This window comes from Vicia villosa, linkage group LG5, assembly GCF_029867415.1.
Source record: "Vicia villosa cultivar HV-30 ecotype Madison, WI linkage group LG5, Vvil1.0, whole genome shotgun sequence".
NCBI lineage: Eukaryota > Viridiplantae > Streptophyta > Magnoliopsida > Fabales > Fabaceae > Vicia > Vicia villosa.
The window spans coordinates 151341351-151354340 of record NC_081184.1 but is presented as its reverse complement, the minus strand read 5'-3'; the positions used below and the strand labels follow the sequence as shown (position 1 = coordinate 151354340).

Below are 12990 nucleotides of genomic sequence, written 5' to 3'. Positions count from 1 at the left end.
TACTGCGTTGATGAATGCGGTGGCAAAAGTACTTCTTTCTTGTGTCGAGATTGGGACACCGTAAATCTTATGATTAAAAACCAACATAATGAGATACAAACTACATTTGGTCGGAGCATTACGGTTTTGGAACATCAATTTAAGGACAACATTCTGTATTCTCAATTGATATGCAATATGTCTCGCCCAGCTTGAACTATATTTTTCACGAGGTGAAACCGTAGGTTCCGATAGCGCAAAATGTGGTTGCACTATTTCTAAAACTTATGGTCTCCTGTGTGCTTGTGTTATTGCTACGAAGATGAAACTAGGTGAGCCAATAAGAATGGAGGAAGTTAGCCCTCATTGAAAAAGACTTAGTTTTGATGATGATAGTTGCATCGAAGGAGAAAAATCGAATATCTCTATTACTTCCGAAATGGAAGCGATACAAGATAGATTTTCGAAGACCGATGACAACATGAAACTCTACATCAAAGAACAATTGTAGAAATTGGATATACCGAAACAACTGACATGAAACCGCCTTCTCAATCGGTTAAGACAAAGGGTGTTTCGAAGAAAGTGAAGCCTACACCAAATGACAGCTCGACTACACGGGCTCCTTCTTATTGTGAGCACGTCGATAAAAGAGCTTCGTGCACCTCAAAAAAGTTCAAACAAAGGAGCTCACATAAGCAAACTGCCTCCGACACCTATTCCAGTGAAAATTTCATTCATCGAAGAGATGCCTATTCCACCAAAAATTCCATTCCTAGAAGAGATATCGATTTTCATGCAAGAATACATCAAGCGGATCGTCAATGTTGTGGGGGACAATAATTGCGGTTATCGGGTTGTCTCGGCGTTGCTTAGTAATGGAGAGGATAGACATACGTTTGTCCGTCATCAACTTATCCAAGATTTAAAGACTCGTACACGCGGTTATATGGAGAGGAAGTTAAATTTGAAGAGGTGCACGAAGCTCTTGTTCCTTGGTTGGACGCTTACGCACTGATATCAAAATGGATGAGATTCCCAAAAACGGGACATCTTATTACATGCGCATATGATATGGTGTACATTGACTTGACACAATACGAATTTTCAGATATGATAAGTGTATTGAATAATTTTATAGTATTATATATATATATATATATATATATATATGTGTGTGTGTGTGTGTGTGTGTGTGTGTAGAGAGAGAGAGGAGAGATCAAATTACACCTGAAGAGTTACACCACAAGTTATTCAATAATAGGGATGGCAACGGGGACAGTTATTACCTCCCTCAAACCCAAACCCGAGTATCCAAACAATCTCCGTTCCCCGCCCCTAACCCAAACGGTAATGAAGAATTAAAACCCAAACCCGACTCAAACGGATTCGGGTATCCCCGCCCTGCCACCATCCATTTAGTGAAATCAATTTTTTAAATAAAAATACTTATTTTTCAAAAACAAAATTACATTAAAAATAAAAAAAAAATAAAAAAATTTCATATATACATTTGCAATATTTTAAATAATAAATACAAATCAAAATATCATAACATTGACCACATATTTAATATTCTAAATTATCAAAAATAAATAATAATATACATAATGAAATAAATTGGGCGGTTTCGGAGTGGGTATTAGTGTCCTCATTAACGGACCAGTCCCCATATTTTATAATCGGGGAAAACCCAAACCCAATTCTAAATCTAGTCAAAGCGGGTTTTCCACGTCAACTTCGGGGCGGGTTCGGGTGGATTCCCGCAGATACGGGTTTTATTGCCATGTCTACTCAATAACTTCATTTCAAATAATTTTATTTTAAAAATCAATCGTTGAATTGAAACATAATATCATATAGATCATTCCTATAAAGTTTGAAATTTAATCTATAATGTTCTCATAAATATATGAAATGTATCAAGTATGAGGGCTTTTAAAATAAGAGATAGGAAGATTATATATATATATATATATATATATATATATATATATATATATATATATAAATATTTGTGTGTGTGTGCGTGTGCGCATGTGTGTGTGCGCATGTGTGTGTGTGCGTGTGTGTGCGTGTGCGTGTGTGTGCGTGTGTGTGCGTGTGTGTGTGTTGTTGGAACATACAATCATATAATTGTTGAACTATGTAGTATGTGAAGATAGAGGTAGAGAGAAAGAGAGAGAAAATTGAGGGTGAGAATGATAATTTGCATTAACCAATGATGAAGATGCCTCCATGGCATTTACAGAAGTGTTACAAAATAATTGAGACTTACAACACATTAACAAAATACAAGAAAAAGCAAAAACTCAAGGATAGGTTAAAATAAAGTGTTAACCAGTTACATCAGACAAACTCATAAAACTCAATGTTAGGTGTAACAGATTAACGTGTCTCGTTAAACGTTTAATAGAACTCCAAAACTACTTTTTTTTCTTTTCTAGAAGTTCTTTTCTTCTAGCTGTAATTGGTTACACTACATGTTTTTCACTCAACATATCACCTTAATTCAAGTTCTCAAAGTCTTACATGCCCATGTTAATCTTCAACCTATTAAATATATCATTTGTGATTACCTTAGTCAACAAATTAGTAACTTGGCCTTCACTAACAAGCTCCCTCGAGCTCCCTCGAGTATCAACAAATTCTACAATATTCCAATCTTAACTTGCCTTCACTAACAAGCTCCCTCGAGTAGTGAAACCTCATCTCAATGTGCTTTCTTCTCACATGTACAATTGATTTCTTAGTAAGATTAATAGTTGAAACATTATCAACCAAAAGTGTGACAGCCTCACCCTCAGTGTTGCCCAACTCTTTCAATAGATTCATTAGCCATACGGTTTTGGCACGCACATAATGAAGCAACAATATACTCGCCCTCACAAGACGATAGTGCAACTACAGTTTCCTTCTTTGAACACCGTGAGATTTATGTTTCACCGAGCATAAAGATGTATCCAACTGTAGACTTTCAATCATCTTTATCTTTGTACCAATTGCAATCGCTAAAACTAATAAAATTACATTTTATGCCCGTATCCGTTGTGGGAAAGAGATTTTCCGCTGCCAATAGACCATTTGACGTATCTTAGGATTCTTTTGACTACTGCCAACTGAGCCAACAGGCCTTGAGCCAGAAGATGTTGATATGTGTTCTTAAATTTAGTTATAATGCTAATGTGGCAGAGATTTGAGAAGAAAATAAGGCTGATATAGAGTAATTGAATTAATGAGGATGAAACACTAAAAGACGAATCCTTAAAAGCTTAAATTGAGGTGATTAGGCACCATTTGCACAATAGGTTTGCTGAGAGACGTGTTGTCTCCTGCAGGTGCTGCGTACCAATGCAGTACATGGACTATGGGAAAAGAAATGGAATATTCCTTTTTTTTAGCACACTAATGGACAACCAAGAGACCTGTGATCCAAGGTTTGAGGTTAACCCTAATATTGATGGAGCCTACAAAAGAAGATGCGTTGGGAATGGAAAAGATGTTCAGAATTTGAGAATTCACTAAGAGAAATTATCTCACCAAAATTGAAGGAAGTTGAACTGGTTCTTGACGTGCCTATTGCCTTGCCATTCCGGAAGGATAGCCACCTGTTGCTAGTTGAAGACTGCAGGGATTAGGAGTGTCACTTTTACGTTTAAACTTTATTTTCCTTATGTTTACTTGAAAGCTTGTATTAGTGTATTTCTTCTGCTCACCATGAACTAACTTCTTTTATGTTAAGTTATGTGATATTTAATAAAAATTAGTTTTATTGTGTAATGTGATGTTATGTTAGTAACTTATTTTGTCTTATGATTCAATACAAAAACACTATAGGTGAATTTCATTGAATAATACTTAACTAAGCATGTTCTCATATTTGTTAAAGCTTCCAACCATAACTCATCATTTTTGAATTTGTACCTATGACAACTTCATTCATTATTAATCTTTGCTCATAGTCATTCATAACTTTTGAATTAGAAATCAACTTAAGTTAATACAATTTGTGGGACGATACTCTTACTTTTATAACTTGTTGCACTTTGATTGTGTATACTTACACAAAATGGAATTTCAAGAAATACATTTTTGGTGCCGTTATTTAGGACTGTGTCATTAAAACTTTTATTTTTATTAAAATTTATGAAAAGTACATTTAAGCTTTTAACGTTTTCAATTTTCTGGTGTTACGATAGGTATGTAATTGCTGCATGTGTAGGTTGGTAATCTTAGTTTACAAAGGAAACCTTGAACCAAAGAGAACACTTAGACTTTGGAGGCGATACTAGATTTCAAATCACAATAAGGAACCCCTGTCCCTACTCTTGCATTTGAAGATCTTGAAGAGGACATTAAAGTGAATCAACAAGAAAACGTCATGGTTGAAAATGACATCATCGGCATAGCCAATGACAAGTCCAAAAATATCAGAGACTATGTTTTCTTTGTTCCAAATGTTGTGAGCACTAGAATCATCAGACCCAATATCACTATAGCTTAGTTTAAATTTGAGCCAATGATGCTTCAAATGCTGCAAGCCATTGGCCAATACTCAGGTGTCACTACTGATGACCCTCATCTCCAATTTAGGCAATTTTTGGAAGTTACAAGCAACTTCAAAATCCATAAAGTCATAGATGATGCTTTTAGGTTAAGATTGTTTCCATACTTGTTAAGGGATAGAGTTAAAAGTTGGCTCAATTCCTTCGAACTAAATTCCATAGCCACCTAGAATGATTTGGATGAGAAATTTATAGCGAAGTATTTTCTTCCTATCAAGAATGCTAAGACAAGGAATGTGATTACATCATTTGGCCAAGGAGAAGATGAATCTTTATTTGATGCTTGGGAAATATTTAGAGAATTGTTTAGGCAATGGCCATGCCAAGAGATACCTATCTGCATTTAGCTTGAAACTTTCTACAATGTATTATTGTCCAATTTAAATGAAGAAGGGTATAATCTGATAGAAAACATTACTTCCAACACTAACCAATGGCCAGTCACTGGAGCATCTACAACAACAGTTCTAAAGAATCCAGTTGGTGTTCATGAATTCACTAAGACTCCAACTCTTGTTGCTTAAATGGCTGAAATCCACCAAATGATGAAAAATATGTTGACGTCTTCTGATGTGCTAGCTGTAGAACCTATTAAGGTTGTGACTGATACATCTCAAGCTGTATGTGTTTATTGTAGAGGGCCCGCATGTTTAAGGAATGCTCGGCAAATCCAGTTTCTGCCATCTATGTGGGCATTAAAAAATATAACAACCTATACAACAACATTTACAACCCAGGTTGGCATAATTATTCTCATTTCTCTTGGACCAACAACCAAAAGCAATTGAAGCCAGAAGCACCATTGATCCGACCTAGTTTTTTTGCACCAAATTATGTTGTTCTGACTTATGGGAATAACCAGTTGGAATCAATTTTGAAGTCCTTCATGCAGGAAACCAAAAATTAAATCCAAGCTCAAGGTGTGAGAATCAAGAATCTGGAAACTCATATAGGGCAGATTTCTTATCCATTAAGTTTCAAACCAATAGAGCACTGCCAAGATCCACTAAATTATTTGCTTCGACTTTTTGAACCAGGAGCATTGAATTTTCAAAGCCATTCCTGCAAATTTCGCTAGGAGAAAAAAAAATTAGAATGGTCCCAGCTTCTCTAGATATTCAAGATAACTAACTCCACGGGGGATACCTGACGGTCTAAAGGAAGCTCTCGGGTTATAAGGAAAGAGTTTGTAGATGACACAGAATAGACATTGTCTTTCAAAAAATGCCATCACCACTTATCGGGCTAAGTGGAAGGAATGAAGTCGCTAATTACCAAAAGGATACCATATATCACTACATGCTCGTGATCAAAAATACGTTCCTCCTCCAGTTAAGGTCCCAAATCCACAAATGACCTTCCCACCTCCCTATCTCCCTTATAGATTGATCTTTTTATCAGAGAAATATAACAGCCTTGGAAACCTAACCATGAGGGGATGTTTCTAACCCAAGGGTCACTCCAAAACGAAGTGTGAAGGCCAGAACCAACTTTCTTAACCAAGTTATCCTAAAACCAGTATGCACAATTTTCCCTTTTAGCTCTAAGGAAAGATACCCTACTCCACCAAAGAGACAAAGATTGAAGGCACTTCGTCCTCCCTCACATGGTAGAAAAGGTCAGAGTAACTCCATATCTAGAAGTTAAAATCTCTCTCCATATTCCTCAAGGACCCAATGACAAACGCCACCTCTACTTACCCGAGAAGGCAAGGTAAACAGCCCGAAGGTCACAGACCCCAAGACCTCTAAACTTCTTTTGGCATACACACATCAGACCACCTAACCCAAGCAATCTTAGAAGTTCATCTAACTCCACCCAGAGAAAATCCTTTGAATTCTCACAATCTTCTTTCAAACCTTGAGAAGCATCTTTAAGAAAGACATGGATAATATAAGAATGAAATTGAGAACAGAGTTAAGGATGGTCATTATCCTACCCAAAGACACATATTTGTGTCTCCACTAGTGAAGCCTTCTAGAAATGAGAAAGACTCTAGCTGACAATGGAGAAACTCACAAGCAAGCTCTAAGAAAGTAGGGTCTGAGTTTACCCTTATAAGACCGCTCTTTGCAAAAGTTCACGTGAAGCTCGAGACTAGCTCGAACACTCGGAGAATAGCCTCATAGACTAAAGATTCTCAAAAGAGGCACCAGACAAAATAATAGTGTCATGAGTCTAAATCGACCCTTGAGTTGTTACTTTAATTTCTACTAAATTTGTAATTTTAATTTCTTAGGCAAAATAGTCTTTAACCTTAATTAAATTTGGTACCTAAATCAGTTAACTATTAGACTTTGTTTGAGAGTTTAGAGGGGAGGAGAAGGATGACTTATAAAAACAATTTTTTATTAAAAATATAGAAAAATACTTGATGTTTTAACAATAATGTATAGAATAATAAAAAAAAAAGTCTTAATCATTTTTATATTTTTAATTTTTACGATATTATAACAACATAAAATATATTTAGAAAACGTATCTAAACTCTCCAAAATCCTTCAAAATCTTCTTTCCATATAACTTTTGAATTTCTATAAATTATAGAATTTTGATTTTATAAGTAAAATCAAATCCTCTCAGCCTAAATCCTTTAATTCTTTTCACGCAATTCTTCTCTTTGTTTTTCAAAGCTTTCATCTGTCTTTCCTTCCAAACTTCTTTTGCACTTAAAAAAAATAGACTATAATTTAGTTTCATGTGTGAATAACTTTCTAGAGTAAAGAAATATGAACTTTTAAACTAAAGCACCCACAAAATAAATTTCGGTTTCTAACAATGAACCACAAGCCATTTAATTGGTGATCAAGAGACAATTATCTATGAACTCTAGTGGAGGAACATGTGGGAAATCCAAATAAAATGTTTGAGCTATCATCATATCCTATTCTAGCAACTTAAACTACAGATAGGAACATTTCACCAAAAAAAGAAAAACTAAAGTTAGGAACCAAACTCTAATTTATTTATTCTTTTTAAATAACCAAACTCTAATTATTAATCACACGAGTTTGGGTTTGAGCCGAGCTCGTTACTATCGCCAAGCCTAACTAACCAGAAAGCCATTTAAATATTACCTTAATAAATTAATTGATTAATTATGTAACAAGTTTATGAGCTTTTCCTTATTGATTTTTTTATAACATGTTCTGTTCCTTACTGAATCGAAGGGTTGATGTCTTGATGATGGTAAATAATGTTAAGTTAGAACTTTTTACATCTTAAAACGACAACATAAAACAAAAGCTATCTATTTTCATATCGGTGTAAAAAAACAATTAACATTAATTATGTAATTGGACAAGCTGTATTAGCTACTAATTTTTAGATATAAAATTAATTATGCAATCAAATGAAGCAGCAAGCCATGTTATTTGCAGATGCACGCCGTAGGCATTTGCTGTTTTTATTCTCATGATGATTATGACATTTCAGCTAGCTAAAAAACACCAGTTAGTTGTTTTTTTTTTTATTGTTAATAAAATACAAATAAATGCTGCATTAAACAGTTTTTTTTTTGTTTATGCTATGTATAATAAATATATAATAAAGATTATATAGAACATGTTAACAAGCTACGCTAGACAATATTTTTTATTTTTTATTATAAGAAGAGAGGTTTATTTTCATTCCCAAAATATTAACTAAGAGAAGTTGATATGGCACCGCTAGTGATTGAGATTGTGGTCTATGATATGATTAAATGATTGAAACCAAACAACCACTGTTTCCCTTTTAAATACTATTTTTATTTAAAGCCAGTCACCAAGGGTGTTCCTTAGTTGGATTGCTTCATGTGCAATGTTTAGAAAAAAAAATATATCAAATTAGTAATAATTTTGTTTTTTCCATTGGCATTATATACTCCTTCATTGGCTATATACTAGTAACTATTTTCATTAGACAGCTAGAATATGAAAAATTATGTATAATTTTTTCAACAATCCAATCCAAGGATAGCTACAAATAAATACCTTCTCTTTTATTATTTATTGGGTTAATTGTACGATCCCCCCCTACCATTAGGGCGAGATTTGGTTTCACCCCCCTTAAGATATTTTTTTAGTAACGCACCTTTGTAAAACCTGTAAACCCTTTTCACCACACCCTTTTACCAACACCTGCTGACTGTGTATTATTTAATGCTGACTGTGTATCATTCAAACTGGTCCAGGTGGCAATTGAATTTATAAAATACCATTGTGTGATATAATTCCACTTACATGTTTAGAAACCATTCAGTTTCACCCCCGTAAAACTTAGGTTTCATTTCTATTGCCATGGGTGTGGACAAGACGAACGGAGAAGATGACGCGAAGGCTGGGAACGGCGAAGCAACGGTGGAATCGTCTCAGGTTAGTTCAAAAGAGCATATCTGCAACTTGTTTATAACATGCATGTTTATTTTGTTGTTTTAAATGTTGTGAACAACCTGCAGAGAAACGGAAGGTTTAACGCCGTTATTTGTCACGGTGGAGAGTTCATTCAACGTAGTAATGGTGAAACGATTTACAGGGGTGGTTCATCAACTTTGATTTCTGGGGAACAATTAGATTTGTGGACCCTTAAGCGCATTCAAAACCTAATTTCTGGGTGGGGTTACTTAGAAGGTTCTTACAAAGTGTGGACGAAAATCACTGACATTGATAGCAACTACTTTCAGATTAGGAGTGATGATGATGCGTATGATTTTGGTGCATATTGTTGTGCGATGCAAGTTGATGGGGTACTGTGTGTTGAACACGCTGCGTGCATAAGTGTAACTGGGAGCAATCAAAACTTTGTGTCTGAGTTAGAGGAGGATAGTGATGAAGAGATTGTTGAAGGGTTGAACGATAGCGAGGATGAAAGGACGACTGCTATAGCTGATGGTTTTGATGGTATTGATGACACTATACCACTTAGTGAGGGTCCAGTCATAGCAGGGTTGTTAACATATCCAAATAAGAAGAAGTGTGATGATGAAGAGTATGCTAGTGAAGATTTATTGAGCTCTGATCCTGATAACTCTGAAGACGAAAAAGGGCCAAGGTTTGAGAAGTTTAAAAAAGAGGAATTAAATAAGGATTATAAGTTTAAGTGGGGTATGGAGTTCAACTCCCTAGATGACTTTAGGGAAGCTATTCGTGAGTGGACTGTTTTGAATGGGAGGGAAATAAATTTTGTAAAAAATGAGGGGTATAGAGTGAGGGTAGAATGTAAGGCCAAGTGTGGTTTTTTAATGCTTTGTTCAAAGGTGGGCCATAAACACACTTTTGCCATTAAGACTATAAAGGACACCCACACATGTGCTAGGGTTTTGGATAACAAAACTGCCAATTCCAAGTGGGTTGCCAAGGCTGTGGTCAAGAAAATGCAAACTTCTGATAAAGTCCGGATCTGTGACATCATTCAAGACATGAGGCAAAACTATTCAGTTGGCATAACAGTGGCAAGAGCATGGAAGGCTAAGATGATTGCAAAACAAATCATAGAAGGAGATGCAGATAAACAATATGCTGATCTGTGGAGATATGCATGCATTTAGTTTCTTCCCTAGGTGTGATGTATTGATGAACAACATAGCTGAATCTTTTAATGCCACAATTCTAATTGCTAGAGATAAACCAATTTTGACAATGTGTGAGTGGATTAGAAAATATCTGATGAATAGGTGTAGTAATGCTACCTTGAAACTTGATAAGTGGCCACACAAAGTGATGCCAATTCCTAGGAAAAGACTAGATTCTGAGGTTGCTTTGAGTGGGCTTTGGCTGCCAACTTGGGCTATGGGTGAACAATTTCAGGTGACTCATGCTTATAATAATCAGGAATTCATAGTTGATATAGGAAAAAGGTCCTGCAGTTGTAACTTCTGGGAGTTAGTTGGTATTCCCTGTAGGCATGCTGTGGCTGCATTGGGATTTAGGAACCAGAACCCAGAACTGTTTGTTCATGAATGTTACACAAGGGATAAGTATGCCCTTTGCTATGGATTTGCTGTTAGCCCTATAAATGGACGTGATATGTGGCCCGAGGTTGAAACTGAAGAGCTCTTACCTCCTACATATAAAAAAGGGCCTGGTAGACCAAGAAAGCTAAGAATTAGAGAGACGGGGGAGGAAGGAGCTAGAAGAAGGTTACCAGGGGTTTCATATAGATGTACTAGGTGTGACAAGATTGGACATAACGTAAAGTCATGCAAGAGCAAGAAACAAGATCCTAATGCCTTGAAAAGAAAGGTATGTTAGTATTATCTTTGTATGTTAATCATGTATTCATATATTTTTATCCTTGTATGTTTATTATGTTGTGCAAACTATCTTACAGAAGAAGAAAAAACCTTGTGCTGCTACATCTACTCAGCCTGGTGCTACAACTGATGGGGATGCTACATCTACCCAACCTGGTGCTACAACTGATGGGGATGCTACATCTGCTCAACATGGTGCTACAGAGACTCAACCTGATGGTGCAAATGAGGTTACTAATTCTGTTGTCGAAGATTCATTGTTTGGGGATATAAGTGATGCCATGATTGCAAGTCTACCCGACATAAGTGTACAAACAAGAACAACTATAGGCTCAACAAGTAGCATAGACAAAGGCAAGGGGAAGGTGAAGCAAAGCATAGACAAAGGCAAGGGGAAGGTGAAGCAAGAATTCAAACCATTGCGAAAGAGGTGTAGTGAGAGAATTAAAGAGAATTGGTTTAAAAAACCAAAACCATTTACAGGTCCTGGATCTAAACCTGAAGAGCCTTTCTGTTTTACAGAAGATGAAGAAGAAGAGCAGGTTCCAAAGAAGCAGGTTCCAAAGGGTACCCCTAAAAAGACTCCAAAGAAGACTGTGAAGAAGAAGTCAATTCAGGATCTCATTAGTTGATTATGTTATGCACAATGATATGCACATCTGTTGGTGCTTTTTATGTTATGACATGCTATGACGGTTGTTAGTGTTTTTTGGATAGTGTTTTGTGCACACATGTTTGTGCTTTTTGTTAGTCTGTTATGCACACATGTTTGTGCTTTTGGTTAGTCTTTTATGCACACATGTTTGTGCTTTTGGTTAGTCTGTTATGCACACATGTTTGTGCTTTGTTTTAGCAGTTAATTACACTAACTTGTAATGGATACAATCTGTGACATCTATTAATGATAACAATATGCTTTATATAACACAACAAATGTCAAACAATATTTCTTTCCATTCTTTTCAAACTACATAGAACCAACATTCTTTTCAAAGTACATAGAACCAACCTAGATCAAAATGCACAGAACCACCTTGACTCAAAATACATAGATAATTAACCTATTACTGACACCAAAATTCACAATGTCATACTTATTGCTTTCATTACATGAAATTATACAATAAACCAACTATCAAACAACACATAAATATAGCAATCTGGAGCTGCAAAGTTTTCCTTTTCTGGGCTTCAAGCTTAATCTTCAATTTCACCACTTTCTTTGTCACTGATTCCAACTGAATTTGAAGTACCTCACACTTCTTGCAACATGGATGAATCACTGTATTGTCTTTCATGGAGTCTCCATTTTCATCATCCCATAAGAACAATTCGCAACTATTGCCAGTCTACAGAACACGATTTGCATAATTACTAACACAAACACACATAAAAAAACGCAGAACAAATCATTTCCAACATACTTACCCCAGCATTGCGACATTTCCAGAACTTTCGATTCCGGTTTTGAACTGTGTTGGAGACCCACATCTTCATGGGTCTATCACAGCCGCATCTGGGCAACACTTGATGGGACACTGAATCAACACTGCTTCCTCGAGAGCTGCTTCCCACCATGATCAATTGGGTCTACGAATAAGAAGGCTGTAGAAGAACGATTTGGGAATGAAAGTTGCAGAAACACACCGATGAAGAAGAGTATTGGAGCTATGGAGGTTTAGGGGCGCCGCATGTAGGAAGAATTGATTTGGGAGAAATATAACCTAGAAACGGTGAAGAAGAAAGCTGAGTTTGAATGATACACAGTCAGCATTAAATAATACACAGTCAGCAGGTGTTGGTAAAAGGGTGTGGTGAAAAGGGTTTACAGGTTTTACAAGGGTGCGTTACTAAAAAAATATCTTAAGGGGGGTGAAACCAAATCTCGCCCTAATGGTAGGGGGGGATCGTACAATTAACCCTTATTTATTTGACAAGTACAATGTCATTTATTAAACACCTATATTTTGATTTGATAAATTTATAATTAAATCAATAAATTATGAGCTGACTAAAATGTCTGATGAAACACTCTAAGCTTGCAACTCAAAAATGGGAAAACTCTATCACACACTTAATCAACATGATAGTGAATACTTAGGTGCTCAGTGTATATGAAAAAATTTCAGATAAGACTATTCTCACAAACAGATTTCAGATTAACTCGAAAGATTAGTCTTTGTAGGTGATCATGAGCAATGCCTTGATCTAAAA

General features: G+C 35.8%; 1 protein-coding gene across 1 annotated transcript; it reads right to left on the bottom strand.

The window, feature by feature from the left end:
* Positions 1–11737: 11737 nt before the first annotated feature.
* On the bottom strand, positions 11738–12671 carry LOC131603201 (uncharacterized). Its single transcript, XM_058875482.1, has 2 exons — positions 12205–12671; positions 11738–12125 (listed from the first exon to the last, which is right to left on the bottom strand). Exons 1-2 carry the CDS (start codon positions 12352–12354, stop codon positions 11883–11885), a joined length of 393 nt encoding a protein of 130 aa, XP_058731465.1. The 5' UTR covers positions 12355–12671; the 3' UTR covers positions 11738–11882.
* Positions 12672–12990: the final 319 nt, after the last annotated feature.